Source organism: Rhea americana, unplaced genomic scaffold (genome assembly GCF_003343005.1).
Source record: "Rhea americana isolate MKP2758 unplaced genomic scaffold, rheAme1 scaffold_254, whole genome shotgun sequence".
NCBI lineage: Eukaryota > Metazoa > Chordata > Aves > Rheiformes > Rheidae > Rhea > Rhea americana.
In genome coordinates, this window is record NW_028186373.1 from 165,948 (window position 1) to 187,451 (window position 21,504).

At 34.6% G+C, this 21,504-nt stretch overlaps 1 protein-coding gene across 1 annotated transcript in view; it reads right to left on the bottom strand.

The window, feature by feature from the left end:
* The window catches only part of CFAP74 (cilia and flagella associated protein 74), an 83,935-nt gene that overhangs the window by 20,828 nt on the left and 41,603 nt on the right, over nt 1-21,504 (bottom strand). Inside the window, exons 4-18 of the mRNA XM_085307144.1 lie at nt 17,242-17,409; nt 16,585-16,695; nt 15,133-15,235; nt 14,505-14,662; nt 12,334-12,544; nt 11,344-11,526; nt 10,044-10,217; nt 7,781-7,899; nt 5,423-5,489; nt 4,866-4,955; nt 2,922-3,095; nt 2,508-2,682; nt 1,995-2,107; nt 1,169-1,291; nt 45-166 (exon numbers count right to left, since the gene is read on the bottom strand). Coding sequence (XP_085163270.1) covers nt 45-166; nt 1,169-1,291; nt 1,995-2,107; nt 2,508-2,682; nt 2,922-3,095; nt 4,866-4,955; nt 5,423-5,489; nt 7,781-7,899; nt 10,044-10,217; nt 11,344-11,526; nt 12,334-12,544; nt 14,505-14,662; nt 15,133-15,235; nt 16,585-16,695; nt 17,242-17,409 — 2,091 coding nt within the window. The remainder of the gene's footprint in view (nt 1-44; nt 167-1,168; nt 1,292-1,994; nt 2,108-2,507; nt 2,683-2,921; nt 3,096-4,865; nt 4,956-5,422; nt 5,490-7,780; nt 7,900-10,043; nt 10,218-11,343; nt 11,527-12,333; nt 12,545-14,504; nt 14,663-15,132; nt 15,236-16,584; nt 16,696-17,241; nt 17,410-21,504) is intronic.

Below are 21,504 nucleotides of genomic sequence, written 5' to 3' on the forward strand. Positions count from 1 at the left end.
TTATTTAACTATAGAATAAGACTGATAATGAATGGGTAGCTCACCTGCTTTGAATGACAATGCAATCCTGATAAAGTCGGTCATACATACAGATCTTTAAATCAATGTTTGGATTGGGCACCCAAACTGGCACATCAATAGAAACTCCAATGGCACTAAAGCACAGCTGTTAATATAAAAATCAAGAGTGTATTTGTTTTTATTAGTCTTTGAAATTGTTACTGATCTAAGCAGAGCAAGAGTTTCTGCTATGAATTACAGCTGAGTAAAATGATATTTGTATTAAAGGTACTCTAGAGAAAGGGAGGGAAGACATTTATAAAATATAGATATTTCTGTGCTCCAGCACAAAAATATGAAGTATACTTGAGTTTGGATTCTTTGACAAAAACATGAAGGAATAATATTTCTTTTCAATATCTTGGACAGCATGACATCTAAAGTGTATCTAGTTTAAGTGAATGTGAAGGAACTCAAGGGCACTGCAACTTGTTTATCCAGTAAAGAAATACAGCAATGGCAGAAGAGTGCACTATGCCCTATAATGACCTTAAATGGTATTTCAGTGATGAAATAGTTCAGACATGGAGAAAAGAATCCTTCCCTATCAGGGCTGAAAGGCTACTCAAAGGAACCTGCAATATGCATGTTAAGCTTCTTCTGTAGCATATTCCATCTGTAGATCTTCGGGAGAGCCAAGACTAGCCTAACTGAGCTTCTCGGAAGTTTTAAGTTTTTAGGCAAGGTTCTGTGAACTGTTCCCAGGCAGGATGTGACTTCCAATAAGATGTGGAATTAAAAATGCTGCAAGGGTAACTAGAGTTGTCATCTGTCCCAGCTTTCACACATCAGCTTCAGTGTTATATGCCGAATAACTCCAGTGCTGATATATCAGGAAGAAAATAAACTGTGTGGGTTGGAATAAAGGAAAATATTTTTAGAAATCTGTTTCCAAGTAGTTAATGTTTTCTAATAGGATAACATATAATCATGTGCTACCTCATTGTTATTTCTTAGAATGTCCAAACATATTTTTTCATTTACCTGCTTTCCTAGTTCTAATCCAGCTTTCTGAGCTCTTGTAGTTTTTGAGAGAAGCATAAGCAGAAGGATTTCAAACTAGTTTTTCTACAGTGTTTTGAGTCAAATCTTACACAAAAAAACTCACTGGTTTGCAGGGTGAGTTGTCAAAAGTAATCACAAACTCTGCCCGTACATCTCCAGGGATGGCTGGGGTAAATATAATCTGAAGCTTGACTGAGTTGAAGGGTCCAATTTCACCTTCAGTAACCTAAAAAAATAAGTAACAAATTTCACAAAAATCTAGCTGTATTACTGTAGTTAGCTGTAACTTGTATCGAAATAAAGGAACAGTATATATTCATACTATACAGACACAGCTGGGGTGGTCAGAATCTTGCAGGATAATTTTCATTCTGCTCTAAGACTCTGTATTACACGGTTTACTGAAGAGTTTCTGTCATACTGGTGAAAACGTAACTAATGCATGGAGAAGCTATCTTGTGCTACCATCMAAAGATTTGCTCTGCTGAATGAAACATAAGTTCTCCTGCCTTCTGTATAGATTTCAAAAGCCACGAAAGCTCATAAGAGCTAGTATCTGGACTTTCATATCCAGATTCTTTAATATGGCTCAAGTCTCCCCTTTCTCAGACATTCTTCCTGTCCTTTCTTCTGTGGTGTCACCAGGCTTCCTATAATCATGAAATGACACAGCAGAAATATATTCTGACCAAAAAAGAAAAAAAAAATACTATAGGAAGTATACAGAGTCTCTTTGGCTCAAATACTCTTTCTAGGTCAAAAGAAAGGGCAAATGCATAATGCAATTTATTTTTAAGAAGTAATTGTGATACACTAAAGTTCACTGAGCTTGGCATTGATTGCATACTCTACATTTACTACCAAAGCAATTTGCTTGATATTGGCTTAGCACACTGAAAATGTTGTATGCATCTCAGACTATTCACTACCTTGCCCAGCATAATTTCAGTTGGTGTTTCTTCAGGAGAAGGTTCCACTACATCCTCCGCATCGTTTGCTTCCAGGTCTGGTTTGCAGTTTAATGCATCTTGACTAAGGTCTTCTAGGGAAGGAAGGAAGGAAGAACACACACACACACACACACACACACGCAAAATCGCTGAACATATGCATCTATACGCTAACAAAAATATCAACCAGCTACAAGCGTATTGATTTCGGTCAACACCACAAATCCAGTCATGTATTTGTGAGGATGTGAGGAGAGAGATTCTCCAATGATTTTGCTATAAGGGTGCTGGCACATTACTTTTAATCACTTTTGTGAGCTGTGTAGGTGATTTATAGTTGAGGTAGTATACAAGTAAACGTAACATTACTATTAGAATGATTAACTGAGTAACTTTTCCAGCTGAATTCCACTGTTCATCACAGAAAACTATATACAGATAATGCTTAGCCTGGGAACCACGCTGCCAGTTCTTTTTTAATTATCATCTCACCCGTACAGCTACTGCTCAGGCTTGTCTCTGTCCTCTGCTGCTCCATCCGAGTTACACAATGAGTCATTTCTTCACTATGGTCATGACAAGTTTGATCCTTTTTCTCAAACACAGATTTCACAGGACTATTACTGACTCTCTCTTCAGGGAAAGAGTCACTGAATTGTTGACTGATCTATTACAAAACAGACATTAAAAGTGTTTTTTAATGTTATCTATCATCTAACTTGCATATGGATCTAATTTCATCAACCAGTTTTCAAAGAAAAGCAGACTTGTTTTTTGTGCAACTGTTTCATATTATAAATGGAGATATGTATTGTACTTTACAAGAAGAATGCACACTCATCTAGAGCTTTGTTATGTTTACAAAACAATGTCTAGATCAATGTAGAGAAATGCTTTTGTACCTACCATTCGTCCAGGAGAAGATTTTGCTATTGCTCTGCTTACTCTACTACCATCTGCTGACATCTGAACTTTGAATCTTGTTCCCAAAGCTCCACAGTTTGTCAGGGTGACAGTCCGTGAAATTCTCTCCCCCACAACCTGAGTACCAAAGTCAACGAGCTCTTTATCTAGTGCCAGCTACAAGAAGAAAACCATAATTATTACTATTCTATATATTGAGTAATGCCAACTAAATAGGCACGTACCATTTAAAGAATAAGGCTTTAAAGTTCTTATTACCACTTCAAAGACAGTATCAAATAATGAGATAAGTTACACAGACTCTGCCTTTCTGGAAAAGCAAACTAATTTGAACAAAGTCATCTTAAACTGAGCCACCTCTATGTCAGTCCGTTATATGACTGTGGAAGCAACATGTCAAATTCTGATCATGGTAGCAGCATTGTATAAACTTGAGCAATCTGAAGYAGTTATTCTGGATCTAGACAACATATACACATCAATTCAACATTGCTGCTCTCGTGTTACACTAAAATGGTCTTACACGCATCAGGATAATAAACAAGCAAGCAGCATTTCATGTCATATAGTGACTGCAGATCAGTTTATAACACATCCTATTCTGTACTTTGAGCCACCGTAGTTTAAAAGCAGTAAAAAAAAAAATGAGTACATTACTTCATATGGATTTTTTTACTGACTTTGTAATTGGGTTTAAGGTAATGAAAGGCTTGCAATTCAATTTCAAGCATCAAGAACACAAAGACAACTTGGCTACATGCTAACATCCTGCTTATGCCTGAATTCTTCCTGTTTTTAGAACATAAAGAACAAGAAACATTGTGGATAAGTTGCAATATGATTGTATGGATTCTCTAGGTAATGAGAACTACTCCTCTGATCAAAGATCTAGTGTGTCGGCTTTTATTAYATTGTGCATTCTCATCTTCATGGTCTTTTAATTGAAATCCTTCAGAAAGGCTTACATACCTACTCAGGTTTAATTTCAGAATACTGATGTGATGCCAGTCAAGCTTCCAGAAGTGTTTAAAATTAAGCACATGCTTAAATACTTTGATAGATTGCTAACATACTAATTATAGTGCACTATCTTTCAGTTACTATTTTTTTTAAATCTTCTGTATAACAGATTATTCTTAATTCATTTCACAATCTCCTTGTGTATACAAGTTTCAATGTGCAGTCCAGTAAAGAACTTTTATATGCAATCATATTTATTCAATTTATAGAAGCTTAATATCACAAGCTTGGGCAGACTTTCACAGGTCTAAAGCCTTTTGAAATTATTAAATTTTTATTACTAGCTATGCTTCCAGTATATTCCAAATTTTGCATTTGGCAGTCTCATTCCTGTATCAGGAAGGTCACCTTGCATATTATTTTCATTTCCAAAGACTGAGTTATTGACAAAAGGAGAGAGAAAATACACCTTTTACAAGTGTCATGAAAGATACAAAGATACTGTCTGATTTGTTTTAACCCCTCTCTCTGTATCAGCAACTAAATTTAAGAATAAACTCCTGGAGATATGAGATGGAATTTTTGTATATTCCAGAGGGAAAAATAGCTCATTATTAGCTATCACTGGAAATATTTTTATTCTGTCCATTCACAATGTCCCATTCTGTCATTAGTTTCTAAACTGAACTACATCAATTAACTCCACTCTGAAGTTAAAGTTATAGTTCATGATTAAGTGTATCCATTCAGTGTATCCACTAACATCATTTATACAAATCTGTGTAATCTGGGAAGCTAATCTTTTTATGGAAAGAGACTCTGCATCTAGAAAAGAAATGGAAAGAAATATAAATACTTCTTGCTAAGTAGTTTCATTTTTTTTAAAAAAAATCATTTGTTATTTCACATTTTTTATTACTACTGTTACACTGACTCTGATTAAAATATTTAAATAAAATCACTTACAACACATTTCTTGGTTGTACATTTCAATGGAACAGAAAAAGAACCTGTCTGTGCCATAAATGTGATTTCTCCTTCCAGAGTTTCATTTATCTAAAAAAAAAAGCAGAAATAAAAACAACAAAGAACCTACCAATTAATTTGCAAAGACTTAGCCTGTTTAGTTAGCTTGCTGAAAGATATTTTTTCCTTATTCTTTGAGTTACATATTGAAATGTAATTTTAGGTTCTATATTTCCACATTAAGGCAGTTTTTGATAACTGCCTGGCTAACATTAGCAAGACAATATCATAACCTTCTAGTTCAGAGCAATTTTCAAAATATACTCCAAAAATACCTAGTGTAAACACTTCTAAAATATGCCCCCTTTGCCTCACCACAGGTGTAACAGAGCCTGAATGTATGCACAGTTCTTAAAAAAGACCAATCCTAAGACTGTAGTTCCCCTGTTAGCAGTCAAGAAATCAGATTAAAGATACTTTTAATTGAGCTGATTAGTGAGAATCATATAATCCTTATACATCTTTCCACTTAAAATTAAATTATACAGTGTACTTACCATTGGCTTAAAGGTCACCCCTACTTCACAGGACATTCCAGCAGACATTTGGCCAGGTGGGTCAAAACTACGGAGATAATTAACATAAAACTCAATTAAAGCTACTTATGAAACCTCTGGTTCCCCTTCCAATAGCGCTAGCAGAAAAATTACATAATCTTTTTATTTGGACTAATTTATTACATGAGGAAGTCAGAATGAGTGACAGTGCAGAAAAGCTAAAGAAACTTGTTACAATTATGAGACTACAGAGACTGATTCTTTATAGAGGTGTTAATCAGAAAGTCTTAAAGTACTTTTAAGAGGCAGTAATTACTGTGTTCGTGTTACAAATGAGGAGACTGCAACCAAACAGGTAAAGCTGAGATTCAAAAGTGCTAACAGTATTATCAAGAATAAGGACCAATCACCAAGTCTAACAGCTGGGAAACACTCTTCTCCTGTTAGCGATTGTGAGTATTGACCTGTAACACCTCCACTGTCCAAGCAAGAAATGAAGGAAAAGAAAGCAAGCAACTAAAAAATKATTACAGAATGTACTGCTTGTTACTAAGTATCAGCATCATCTTGAGTAAAAACTGCCACTCCTTTCAAGTTGTACCTCTTTTCATGGTCTCTGTGATGCACACAAAATAGCCATCAGGTGCCTCAATGAGATTGTTTAAATCCTTCTCAACTATGACCAAAACAGATGTCRTGAAACAAGTTCTCACAACTACATTATAAATGAAATTAAGGTACAACCAGAGACCTATTCCATCTGAAAGAATCGGAAAGGAAGCTAGACAAATTAGATAACTAAATACTATTAGCCATAGGTATACCTAGGCAAACTGGGCCACACTGAACCATAGAACATTTATAATAATCATGATTTTATCTAAACGGAATTGAAAATAAATACAACTAAGATCAAACATTTTCAAACAGAAATGGAAAAAGGAAATGGTATTTGGGGTTCAGGATATTAAAATGCAAGTAGGCAAATAGGTCTATAAGCTTCTGGATATTGAGCTGTACTGTATTGTGATCAAATACATATCTCTTAGTCTGTGACCAGAGTGCTACATATTTACTGAGATGTTCTAGAACATTTGGATTCAGACCTTATAGTTCTTGAGTAACTATATTCAGTCAAGAGTTACAGTATGTTCACATTCCAATGTACTCTTATATAGACCACATGGGCAGGAATAGTTTGCTGTGCATCATAACTTATCTTATCAATCTAGACAGAAATTCAAAGTGCAACCTATCACTACAAAGTAGCAATAGGTAGTGAGCTGTAAAACAGAATTTCTGAAGTATTAAATCAGTTACTGTGGTAATACAACTTGTTCATTTCACTAGCGTATGACTAAAACAATGTCAGAAATGGTTGGGGTTTTTTTCAGGTCAGACAGAAGAGCTAAAAAATTAACTTTATGTAAGCCAAGTAAATTTGCTGTGATATCTCCTATTCGTCAATAAGCTTTGCTTACATGCAGACAAGAGCTTTAACATTTTTTCCATGGCTACAATTGAGTTTGTTGGTTTCACAGATTTCCAGGTAAATACAGTATTTCCTTGGCTTTATTTTTAAGAGAATAAAAACAAGTTTTGGAAAGAAGTATTTTGTAGTTTTAAAGGCTCAAAATGTCTCCAAATAAAGTTAAGCTCTGAATTACCTTAACAAGAAACATTTCAAGGATACTTCCATTTGCATATTTATAAACACTCAAAATGATCAGTATAGTTAAGCTGAAATTAATTTGCCATCTGTCCCAACTGGACAAAGTATTTCACCTTGCAAAAGGACTGAYAGGAAACTCCATAAGATTTTTACATAAAATGCTCTTTGCTCTGAGATCAATTCATTCCATTGGCTGCTTTTCACTTAAAGTTCGTATGAACGACCAGTAATCTGGCAATCAGTGTGAAAAATGCTATGAAGGATGGCAGCTGTTAAAAGTGGTTAGCCTGGGCTTAAACACCTAGGGAGAACTCTGGGTCCTCTTTCACTAGATACAAATGGGTCCTTTTCCCCTCTTTCCAGCTGTCTGATATTTATGAAAATAAGCTTTCAGTTTGTTCAGGGCTGGCCATTACCAGGGATCTGTATATCACTCTTCACAGATTAGGGGCTGGTCCTTTGCTATCACCACTACAGAAATCAGTGACAGGAGGTTCAAGCTCACTAAATCCCTTATTTCTAAACTCAGACACAGTTCTTTCTCATTGCATAAAGATGAAATATTAGTAATTTAGACATACTTGCTGAAATCTGTTTCACTGGCTATGGAATTTGGTTACAGTTTGGTACCACAGTTGTGGTACAAAGGTAAAACAAAGAATTAGTATACAGTTAATTTTACTTACTGAATGCTGATGAAGTCCTTGAGCCATTCACTGATTCCTGCTAGTCTGCAGAAATTAACACTGTAAGATGCATTTGTCAAAACTATCTTCTTTTTGTAGATCTTACCAACATCAAAATCCTTGAAATATCAAACATATCAGATGGTCTGATTACATACATAACACTGACACATGCAATTACAAGAGCAACTAATTTACTGCAGTTGTCCTCACAGTCCCTACTAGAATTATGGGCTAATATAGTTGTCAGCAATTTATACTGGATGTGACAAAGACTCTACACAGATTTTGAACACAGAGCTAGGTACCACTTTCTTCCAGTGGAGTTCTATGTTTTTTGCATGAGGCACGGACTAATGAAACCAAAACTCCAGGGATGCTGCATACCTAGGGACATTCACTAACATAAAGAAAAGCAGAGTCCTGCAAGGTATATCTGACTGACAACAATTCATCTCTGCCAGAGTTAGAAAAAATAGTCTGACACATATTTCCTTTCACAAGTTTACAAAAAGCTGAAAAATTCAAGATGTCTTGGAAATTACAGTTTAAAAAAAGATGCTTTGTTCCTGCTCTATGTTTACAATTGACCTGAAAGTTGGCATATCTGCACCATTCTGAAGTCCAGCAAGATTTTAAAGCAAACGTTCAAAAATCACCCCAGAAARCTGTTTTACAAATAATAACAGCTGATCATTTTCATGATCAGAACTGCAACTTGTGAAACAAGGGATGTTCAGAAACTCTGTGAAACTTAGTCAAGTTTCCTGCAGCAACAGGCTCCAAAACCTCAAGATTAGAGGACTTTTTTCAAAGTATAAATTTGAACTTCCCCAAGCTCAATTTCTCCATCTATAAAATCTGGGAAAGGCTACTACCCATCTCCAACACAGACAAGGTCATGACAATTAAATCACTAATGTCCATGAAATGCCTTAAATTAAAAAGGGAGAGGAGGAGAAAAGAGGAAAGTCTTAATTTTAAATTATTTTCAAGAAGAATTCAGTACCTAGAATGAGAGCTACTGGATGTTATGCAGTTTTGAAAATCTCTACACAAACTTTTATGAAAGACTGGGAACTTTATGTCAATTCTATTTTTAATAGACAATTAGGTTTGCAGCTAAAATTGAATAAAAAGTTGAAGGAGATACTTGGCCACAGGTTAAACCTAAGATTTCTTTTCTTCTTGCCCTCATCTGCTTGTAAAGTTGTCACAGTTCATCTGTGTTTTTTTTTCCTCCAGAAAATAGTAAGTGATGGCTTTTGCTAAGGAAAAAAAGCACATCAAGATAGAGCTTTTGGTCTTGTTGACAGCATAACTTGAGATTTGGAAAGACTTCTTAAATCTTGCTTGAAAGTTAACATCACTTTGATAATCTTTTAAAAGGAACAAATTTACCACTTCATTTTTCTAGTTTGCACACCATGTTCCTCATTCATGCTGTTACTTGAAGAAATGGTGATATTCACCATGGCAAAGCACTTTAATAATTCAGAAGTTTTACAAAGTATGTAAAGGACATGTAAAATTCTTAGAGTACCTTTAGATCAAAACCAAAGCAACAAAAAGCAAACAAATCCCCACACAACTAAACTTCAAAACCAAATAATTGTTAGAGACCTAGAAGTAAGCATCCTGCATAGATGGTATCTGTAAATATTTTTAGTCCTATTTTGCTAATGAAAGATCTGGAGCATCGTACCATTAAGCAATGTGTTCAAGATGAGAAGTATGAAGAAGAGCTAGGCATAATGTTGTGTTTTTTCATGGTATACTTATTAATCATAGCACAAAGATAAACCGCAGCTCACTATACTGGTCAGGAGTAAACTGATGGTCACTTGTAGTTCAAAATCTTTACCAAGTTGTATTTCATAGTTGGAGTCACAACTTCAAGGCCATTATTTCATATTAATAAGGTATGCACAGTAACAGTTGCACTACCTTTTAAGAAGTATAGAACACAATCTATTTGACTGTATACTCCCCTTTCTGACAGCGTTTTAATTCCCACAAGTAAATGAAGTATTTTATATTTAAAACTGAGTGAATACTTCATTTAGCCTGACTATATAACTTCCATGAGAGACTGCTAGAGGAAAAAGAAAAGTACTCTTCCAGGTTTGATTAACAAACTATTAAAGTCGACAAGAGTTCCACCGCTACATTGCCCCCTAGTGAAGCAGCATTTGATCAAGACATTTGTATAGAGTGGACATATACATCTTCTTAAAAGATTCTGTGCAGAATGGCAACTAACCTTGAAATGAATGAGATTTGGTTTACTGTAAAAAGGGCATTCCTCACATTCACCACCAGACACTATTTGCTGGTGAAAAATTCCAGTTTGGAGCTTCCCCATTTTTGTCTTTAAAATTTCTTTTTTCATTATCTTTGTAGCTAACAGCTTTGGTTCTGTTTCTTCTTTAGGTATCTAATAAAGAACACGATAAAAAAAATAAGCACCATGACTTGTAAGTAAAAAAAAAAAAAAAAATCAAAGAATCTATTGATCTAGGTAGAAAACCCTGTGAATAGAATCTTTTAATCTCTGGCTGGCCTTTGGCCTGTTTCTCTCTAGATCAAACTCAGCCTCCCATCTTCTGTTAGAAGAAATTAATTTGTTCTGAACTGTCTATTCTGTACCCTGTGTACACCCAATTTTATGGCTTACTGTTTTCAATGGCAATATTAACTCTCTCAGATGTTATCTTCTTCACTTTCTGAATGACTGATCATTCAGAAAAGAAAAAATATCCATCTAGCCTTTATTGAGCCATTTTGGTTATCATCCAGTGTTTGTTTCAGGTGAACACTGGGTATGTACTGATAATGAAGCTTTTTGATAGATTCTAGAGTGTCTTCTCAGAGGTCTCATGCATCTCAAAAAGCAGTATATGGAAGGTATGCCTTGGGATAACACATAATTTCTTAAGTACGTAATTTCCACTCTGTAAGTGGGTATTATTTGCTTGTGTTTAGAGTACTAACACTGTCATTTTGTCACAGCAAGAGAGGTATTTTTTGGTGCCTGGCATGGGATGAAAAAAGTTGTTTCCACATGAGCCAATTTGCATTGCCAACTCAACAGAATGTCATGTTCAGTTTTTCAAAACTCAAACAAGCAAGTGAACATGATGTGATACATGTCTTTACATATCTCTGAACTAGAACTGAAGTGTTATTTTCTCTTTAAGAGAACAAACACTACAAAAGTAGGAGTCAAACAGCAATTCCTCTGTTGATATTCTCACATTGAACCTTTACAATATTCTCACATTGAACCTTTACATCTACATAATAATGGTAAGTCCCCATTTTAATTATAAGTTAGATATAAATAATTAGTTTTAAGCAAGGTTCCTAAAACAGTGCCTGCCAAAGTCATTACTTTGGTATCTGAAACTACTGGAGAAGAAAACAAAAATTTTCCAATCCTTTAAGATAGTTTTATATATATACTTTCAAAATTGTATAAAGACTTAAAGTTAACAGTAAGATAAATATGTAAGCATCTTATCCGCATTTTTTTTCTACTATCAAAATATCAAAACATTTACCTTGTGCAAATCACATTCCTGATTCCAAAGTCCTGGAAACTCTGGTTCAGCTTGAGGATTGTCCTTCTCTTTCTCATCATCTTTACTTTCATAGAACACATCATGGCATGCTTTTTCAGGAAATTCTTGTATGGAAGGAATTCTCTTATCAGCTGAGGAGCAAATTGATGAAGAGTACCACGACTTTCATGAGAGAACATAAATTTTGAAGGTACAGTTAGAAATAGCTGTAGGCAGTTGCTTCAACAGTAACAGTTTTGAAACAGATCTTTTAAAACAAAAAAAATGATAGCGGTCTGTAAAGCTCTGATGCCAAAGATCACAACTTAAGTGAATCCCTCTTTCAAAGACTGAACACAGCTGAAATCTCATGTTACAAATATCTGTGCTAACTGTATGCTATAGGAGGCCAAAACTTAGCCTTCAGTTATAAGGATATTAACTGTGTACTTCTTGAAGGTTCTTTATCAAATAATAATCAATGACTTTGTAAGTGGAAATAGGCAAAGTACAACAAAACAACAAATGCTTTGTTTCCCTTTATTTTTTATACCAAAAGATTGCATGAAACTACTAGTTTCACCAGGGTATTTGATTCGTGCCACCTCCCACTCTCTAAGCCAGTACTTCCTGAAATATTGCAGAGATCAAAAAAACTGGAGGGGATCTTATAGCTTGAGGACCACTGTTTCCTTTCAAATACATTAGAAACATTTCTCACACAAACTAATCCAAACCCTTAGTCAAGTATGATGGTGATTAAACACAAAATGTGTTTTGATCCCTGCTGTGATGTAGGTGTGTGAAAATTCACCTCTTCTCATAAATGTATTTTAATTTTTCTTAGTGGAGAAGTTACYCACTCCCTGCTTGTTCTGTACTATCTGGTATTTGTTTGTAGCCTGTGCAATTCAAAGGAAAAAMAAGATTTTCTTGGTCTTTGACAAAAAAATAAATCTAAAGATGATTAATACTTAGATCTTTGTTTACCTGTGGTATTGCTGCAGCTGAATGTTCGCAGGTCTTTTCAATATACTGCCATGTTTTCATTCTCCACAGTAAAGAATCCTCAAGTTTACCATCCCTCTTAACTGCCTTAGTACAGGATTGACTGTTTTTCTGCTTGTGAAAATAAACATTTTCTTGCAAAATTCGAGCTACAATCTCAATTCTTCTAGATTTTTGCTGTTCTTGAAAAGCTCTATAATAAAATATTATTAGAAATATTAAAGAAAATATGGCTGTGTACTACTAAAATTATCAGATCCCAGTTACCTCTGAGCCTTTAAGCTAACTAGGAAGTCTTAAACCTTGGGTGCAGTAGTAATTTCTGTCAAGATGTCATGGAATTCAGASACATTATATCTAAAGGCATAATGTTACAGTGTTTTCAAAGATAAGGAGTTGATAAAGCATATCAGTCACCACTATGGATTATTTTCCTAACCTAGCAGGTATTTAAAGGAAACTATTTTTCTGAAATCCAGTGGTTTTAGTAAAGACAAGAACCATTAAAAGATAAAAACGTAAGTACTAGGCTTGGGAGAGATGAATTCAAAGCTATGCGATGCCACAAGTTCCCTGTGATGCACCGAGTAGATTAATCGGTTTTAATATCAGCACTTTACTACATAACTTTTTGGAACAAGTGTTATCCGCTGTGATATATAATCAATTAATAAATTAATATAGTCATCCACCTTCTCAACTAATCCATATGGATTGACTATTAATGAGAACAAAGATAATATGATCTTCCTTATTTAAATACAGGCCACTGCATATTGAAGTATTTTAATGACCTACTACAGCAAATGAATGGCATTTTTTTTTTTTTTACTATACGTTTTGAGAAAATATCATGGTATGGAGAAGTTACAAAATGTAGGAAGGGTATATTGGCTCCCAGTATTGCCAGCACTATCTGCTGTAACTATGAGACCATCCTCCTTTTGTAAGACAAGTTATACTCTCCATAATTCTGTTTATAGATTTAGTTTATACAATTAAATTACAGGCTTTAATGACTAAAGAGGGTTGTGGGTTTGGGTTTTTTTGTTTTTTACATAATTCAGAAATATATATTCAGGCTGAAATACGCTCAGAGAAAACAGATCACCACCTTCATGGAAAAGGAGAAAGGCAAAAGCCCTCAGAAAAATAGCTAAGCATTTCTGCAGTTCTTCAGCAGATTACTAGAACGGCAGTTGAAATTAGGAAAGACCTGCTGTGAGAAACACACAATCATATCACAGTTAACCTTAAGATTAATAAAAAAGCATTTCTCCTATGCCTGCAATGGGAAACAGTAAAAAGGAGAAAGGAAACAAAGTGAAAAAGGGCAAAGGATTAAACTTAAAGCTAGATATTTCCAGCAGTAATATATCTGCAAGTCCATACGATTACTTTATTAACAAGATTAAAAAAAAAAAAGCAATAGTAGAAGTGGTGTTTTTCCAGCTGTGAAGATTTAAGCTTTATTTATCAAAAGTTATACTTATCATATCTTTAGTTACTAAATCTCTAACATTTGCTACAGATTATTTCCCTTGTAGCAGAAGCAGCATGCAGAAACTCGTATGTCAGCCACGCTCAAACAGTTTGGTATCTCAGCTCAAGTTCGTCTTCATAAGTGGTTAAAAATAAGTAAATCAAACTTTGCAGTGTAGTAGGTGAGAGACAGACACATATTCCTGGCAATTTTGCTACAAAGCAGAATAGTAATTTTAATCAAAAAAGCAGAGAGGAGACCTTGTGCCTCTGATATTTTATTACAGAGCAGTCTTCCAGAGATGTTCTGTAAAAGCCGTAAGAAAGCTAACACAAACACTGTTTGGGAAACATATAATTACAGGTACTTCAGGCATCCAATTTAGGTTTACCGATTACCCTCCTAGAGTAGCTTATCTTCTCTGCACTGACCACAAGAGAACATGGGCTCCTAACTTTGGTTCTTCGAATAATATCTAAGCTAGAATTCTAGTTCAATTCACTTAAAGCAGATTGTACAAATATCACACACAAAGAATATAAGAATGAATTCATTCCGCCAAGACAGCATCACAGATATGAAGCCTTCACAGTCTGAGTAAGAGATCCAATATATTCCTGCATAAGCATCAATAAGCAGCTGAGAGTGCCATACAGAAAGGAATACTTACCGTTTCTCTTTTTCATATTCTATCAGTCGTTTATGAAGAGAAATTTCCTTGGCAACATTGCCTCCTTCTGCTAGGATAGCTTCCCTCATTTTCATCTCTTGTTTTTTTGCCTCAAAGGCCCTTGCTTTTTTCCCTAGCTGGAGAGTTCGGAGGTTTTCCTACAAAGCCACACAAACCACAGTTACATTTGATTCACTTGCAGAATATACAACAGAAAATACGAGTTTGGTCCCCTTATCTACATACAAATTTGTGATGCATTTCTCTGAAGTGGAACTTACTGTTTTCAATATACACAGTAGTCAAGTAAGCTGCCAGTAAACTCTGTACACTGGAGATGCAGATTATTACTTATTTGTAATATGCATTATTTTAAAGAGCTATCTACTAGAATAGCTAGACTGCTCACAGAATGAACTCCACAAATAGAAATGCCAAAATCTGACATTACAAATTTAACACTGCTACTCCTGCAGTCAAATTCTCTCCGGTTTCAACAGAGATTTGGTCAGTGATGAGACAGTGTCACACAACAATTTTGCATTGAAAATTGAAATCACTTTCGCTAAAACCTATCAGTCTATATAGCCGACTTCTTCACTCCTGGTCTAAGTTGCAGTAGCAGTACCCTGTTGGAAGCTATGCTGTTTTTCAGGGAAAGCACAGCTTGCATCCTTCTTTCCATATGCTTCTGAGTCTTCTGTTCTTCTTCTGCATTTTTCTCATGAATTCTGTAAGTAGAATAAAATCCTTCAGACTTATATCCTGGGAAGCTTTTAGTATTAGAATGTTTAACCTGACAAACAGTAATTGTCAGTGTCACCCAACATTCTTACTGCAAGTCTCTGTTTACTACAATACTGGGTCTGGGTAAAGTGGAACAGTTGGAAGAGTGTTCTATAGACAGTACCATTCAAGTTACAAATGCCAAAAGCCTCTTAACGAGTTTGCCCAACAATATTGTTTTATATTTTGAATATGAAGAATGTGTGTTCCACATTATGACATATGTCTAGTTACTAAAATAAAGCAAATTCAGGTGCTATATATAACCAATACCTAAAGAATTGTAGTGAGCCTTATAGAAGCCAATCACTTGTACCTGCACTTAAAAAAAAATAAATAGAAAGCCTAGAAATCCTAAAAATTAGAAATKTCAGTTTGAATCAAGCCTGACAGTATCCCAATTAAATTAACAATAAATTGGAAAATTAGTAATATCTGTATATTTGATATATTATTCAGCAAAAAAGACCAATTTGGTAGATTTTGTTTTACTTGTTTATTGTAAGCTTATAAATGCTGTCTAAGGAAAGGTAAAATATATAATATACAAACACTCCAATTATTCCAATCACTTTTTCAATTAAGTAAGTCCTAGTATACAGGTAGAAGTACCAAGTTTTCAGTTTCTTTAGTAGCAAAAAAAATAATAATAATAAAATTAAAAAAAAAAAATCACAGTAATCAGATAAACATAAACCTATATAGAGAACATTTAATTTCCCATTCACTATAACACAGCCGGAGCACACAGAAATGCACAATGAACCAATTCTAACAGACAATAAGAAAGCTATTTTACCAAACTTTGGAAGGAATATACAAAGCCAAAATGCAAGTTTCAAACCTGGAATTTAGTTATACCACTTAAGTTAACAACATACACAGTTATACCGCACATATTTAAAATAAAATATGTAAAAATATTTCAAAGCATTACTGATGCTTGGAAGTGGCCAGAACTCTTTGCAGCACATCAAAAGGGTAGTCACTTCAGCTACAGAAAATCTGTAGACCGTATTAGGACAGTAAGTCTGCATAATCTCAGAAAAGATGTCAACTACTGAATTAGTCAAACTATTCTGCAAAGTCAATGGATTTTTTTGCAGACTTTTCTCAAGTCCTTTTGCACCAAGTAAGATTTCAACACTTCACAGTGCTGGCAGTATAGCTGAAGATTTCCAAGTTTAACAGAGGATGAAGCCAGCAGAAAAACAATTACTCTTAGAAGACTAAAGGATATTGTATCATATGTCATAGAATGTGTGATGATAGAAGAAAGTTAATTAATTATAACCTTGTCATTGTTTTTCTCAGAAAGTAGACTGCTTTTTCATGGTTCCTTTGAACATCTTCAAGCATTTCTTTATGCTTTTCTTCATATTCTTTCTGAGCTTCCTCTTCTTTTCTACAAAACACAGGCAAACAGAGAGCTGCAGTAACGAAACCTTGATTCCAACATTGCTGTTCTGTTCAAAATCCATGATCTAAGGTACACCAGGGATGGGGATCATGTTATTAGTATGTCCTGAAACAGGGACATTAGTCTGTTTTCTCTCCTCTAAAAACTTTTAACTTTTACAAAATCTATACAAAATCCTCTTGCCCTCTAACAAATTTGGATGAACTTGATCATAGGTTTAGAAGTTCCTGGGGCCAGCAATAATGCAGACATATGCAGTTTGTCTGATCTAATAACCATCATTGCTCTAGACAGAAAGCATACACAGCTTTTGTCTTTAACAAGCTTGTTCTCCTATGTCAGGAGTCCTATCTGCTGGATTGCAAGCAATTCTTATTTTAATTCCATTTCTCATAAAATTATTCCAGAGCCAACAACTACCTCAAAAACACAAAGCAACTAGTATCTTTTGAATTAGCTAATCTTCTCAACTAACAAAATCAGTTAGATAAAAATAATGCAGGCAAATGATGCAGGTGAATAGGTGCTTACTTTTCTCTAGCCTGTTGATTTTGTTCTGCTTTGCGGGCTGCTATTTTTTCCCTCCAAATTCGCAATTCTGCTTGTTTTCGGTATTGCATCTCTAGCTCCTCTTCATCAAGTTGCTCAAGAAAGCTTTCAGATTTTCCCTGTTCAGCTTCTATTTGCCACACCTCATACCTTTAAAATAAAATACGATCTGTTTTCACTAAAAGTCTGGCATCTTTTCATTTACTTAAGGTTACTGAGCAGGTAAGGCCCCATAGTGAACATGGAAATCCATTCACAGTTTATTTTTCAAATTATGTTTTAAACCTTTGCTACTTCCTTACTTACTTTCCATTCAAACTAATTCTCATATCTAACAGMATATCTGATTTTTAAAGACATTGAAAGTATTTGTTTTGACGCTTTTTCTCAAATTCCTATTTACTGAATATAAAGAAAGCCTTTTTTCTTTTGGATACTAGGACTTTTTAATTTCTTTATGAGATTGCAGGGACAGGCATTTGGTTTTTACTCTTTTGTTTTACAGAAGAAATTTAGATACGACAGGGATACATATAAATAGTTTAATACAGTTATCAATAATCACACAATAAATGTATCAAATAAATATTTTACAGCTATTATGCAACACTGCAGCAAAATGCACTGTATTCTGGTTAATCATTTGGATAAAAAATATCTATAAGCTCCTCCATGTGCTCCCTTTCTGATGTGGTGGCACTAATAGTAGTACCTCTGGTGCAAAAATGTAAACAGGTTTGTCTGCTGCCTTCTGAAAAAGACAGTTGCATTTCATCCCATAAATGAGTAATTTGTGTGTGGGGAAAAAAAAATCATTTTAAAGCAGTAATATTAACTCAGCATAATAATACAAAGTACAACTAAAACATCTCCATAATTCCTAATTTAAATATTTCTCTCCTGTAATTTAGCTACTAAAACTCCTAAGTTAGAAATATTTAATGCTTATTAAGTGATCAGGATTATTTTCTATTTAAAAATGAGACTTGTTTAGATTTACAATTTGTGCGCAACTCCAAATAAATCAAAACCTCATTTATGTGTGCAAAACTAACCCAGGATCTAAACCACAGCAATCAGTTTAGTTTCCTACACTGTGACCTGTTCAGGCCAAAGCTGCTCTCAAGATCTTTTGCCGTACAGAAATTTCATGTGACCTTAAATTACATATTTTAGTACTTCATGCAACGTCTGTAGTAATTAATTTCTGAACAGGAAGAACAAGCATCCAGTAAACGGCACATGAACTGAAAACTACAGTAAAGATCACTGTAGTCTCTCATTCCCTCATTTACATACATACATTCTTTCAGTGTCAAAGCAATTTTTGATTCAAGGTCTTTCTTATTCTCTAGTTCAGTGCATTGTTGCATGCACACTGCCTGCAGGTGGAACAGGGCTGTTCTAACATTAAAGAGAAACAATCAGAAATAAATTGGAACTAATGAATTTTAAAACATTGGGGGAGACCCTAAATAAAAATCAACAACAAAGAAAAGAAACAGTCTTACAGCTGAGATTGTTAGAATTCCACTTACTTATATTTATTTRATGTCTCTTGATCTTCTAAATCTTCATTCTTTCTTCAAAAACAGTTATCTTTCAACTATTATGTATTGATTGAAATTACAAAGAAGTATGTATTTCAAAAGCACCAGCCAACAGCTTAAAATGACTCATCATTTCTCAAGCTGATAAAAGTAAAATCAGTCCAAGTTCTCTCAATCTGTCTAGACTTATTTTCATTAGTACTACTACTTTTAAAATCGCACTATGGTTTTCCATGTACTGTGGCAGCTTAAGCAAAACAGTTGTTTGTTTTCCTTGGACTTGTTTACCTGAGAGAACCAGTGCACAATACACTACAGTGCCTATGGACATTGAATTGACTATATTCAACATCGTAAGTCCCCTTCTGGAAAAGAAAATTGGAAATTGATATTTCCCTGACTAACCTCATAATTTTTAGATTAGGTATCAATAATGTTAATGGTAGCTAGTATTTTCATTACTGTTAAAATATTCTGTATTTGAGTATAAGACAGAAATATGTTAATAGATCTTCTTATTAATTTGCTAAATGATGTAACAGATTATGATGAGAATTGCTATTTTTCTGCATATCCAGACATCATAACGTGACCTGTCATAAGTATAAAAACTTTTGCAGTGCTTTTATATCTTTGTTAATTTGCATTAAGATTGCCTCTTTGAGATCCTAAAAGATGTACCACAGGAATCCCATCAGTATTCACTATTTTTGTTTAATCATTCAACTCATTATTTTTGTTTAATCAGCCATCCCACTTTGGCAGTTAATCTACCTTTATTATTCTATCATTCACKGATATACTAACTTGAAGATTAATACAGATCATAAAAATGCAGCTGCAAAGTTTGTTCACAACAGGCTGGATCTTGGTACACAAGCCACCCACTTCTTTCTATTTAAACAAATGTGAAGAGTACAGTAAATTGCCTCCCACTTTACAGCAGAAGCATTTCAGAACAGCTCTTGTATGCAGAACCACTCCTGAAACACATGCATGCATTTGTCAACATAAAACAACAACAACAACAAAGAAATGGCACATATAAGTAGAATTCCTGTTCATAACAGTTAATACAGAAGCAAATCTATTACCTCTAAAATTACCAGAGCGTACGTCAATGTCAATTGATCATACCAAATAAAAGTGATTAAGCAACTGTTAAACAGAAACATAACTGACAGTAGTGGGCTACGCTGATCTAACAACCTGCTGGTTTTAGATCCCTCTTTAAAATACATGCCCATTTTCCATCCATTCTTAAGTCTCCACTCCTTTCTGCATTCTTATTTACCTAACAGAATATCACCTCTAGAGCAGAAAGCATAGAGATAATGATTCCCAAGGTAATGGACTGTTATTCTTTATTTCAAGAGGAGGAATGACTGCTGACTAAATCACCTGGAAAGCAACTGCAATGTTAGTGTGCACCAACACAGGAGTGAATGTAGTGCTCTACTTACCAGCTAAAAGTGCACATCCTTGTGCCAGAACAGCCCTCCAAGCTAATGCAGTTTTACCTCTTATGCCAAGAATGGCAACTACTTCCACCTCTGATGTATTAAAATCTTGAATATATATGCTTAAAAAAAAAAACTATCAGCTGTGTTCAGGAACATGAAGAGGTGAAAATATCTCATTAACTACACAAAGATAAACATAGAGGATGGCAGTGATCTTTGGTGACCAGAAATATTCTCTACCTACATACTGCCAACTCCCTCTTTCTCTGTTTCAGTCTACATACTCCAGCTGTTTTGCTAGCATTTTGATCTGGCAGCTGGCAGGTACTGAGCTTGTCTCTGAAACAGGTAAACAGCTTATTTACATTTTGTAAGTCCTCTACTCCTTCCATGCAGCTCTTCATTTTCAGGGTAAAATTTACAGCTGGTATGCCCTCTGCCCTCTCCTTTCCCAACTTTCTCTTTTAAGATTCTATTAACAGTTGCTTCTGAAGAAAGTCATAACTTCAAAGTGTTCCTTCCAAGAAAAYGGAAAAATACTAGTTTACTCTGACTTCACTCAGACTTCTTATACTAAATGATGACAACATTAATATAATTGTTTTACATTAGTCTTCTCTAGATATATTTACCACTAATTAAAGTCTTTTTGGCCTTGACACAGCAAAACCCTCATAGCAGGCACTTATCTTAAAGTATCTGAGTAACTCCACTAACTCCAGCATAACATTTCTATCACAGTTAAGAGCATTTTCCACATTAAGAATGGAAAAAAGTTTCCACTTGATGGTTTCAACTGACTATTGGGCCAGCAGGATTATACAGATTTAACCGAAAGGAATTAGTAGCCAATTCTCCCAAACCAAGTATCTCTTCTTTAACATTGATTATTTTTAGGGATTCACTTTTTGAAATATTTAATTTACTCTCTATTCTTTTTAATTCTTTAAATAGGTTCTGAAATTTGAATACATTCCTATGAGCAAGGGTTTTCTTTCAGATAGATTTCATGAAAAATTCATATAAACTCTAATAATATTTAAGTAGGTACAGTATCCCAATATTTGATGGTGTATTTATGCTGATGATTTATGTATGCCTAAACACTAACCTGTTTTTCGGTACCACACATTCCTTTTCTTTGGCTACGTCATTCAGCTGTTTTAGGTTCCTGTGTAGTGTTAATATGTGAACTCTATCTGCATATTTCATAGGTGGAATATTATTAATGT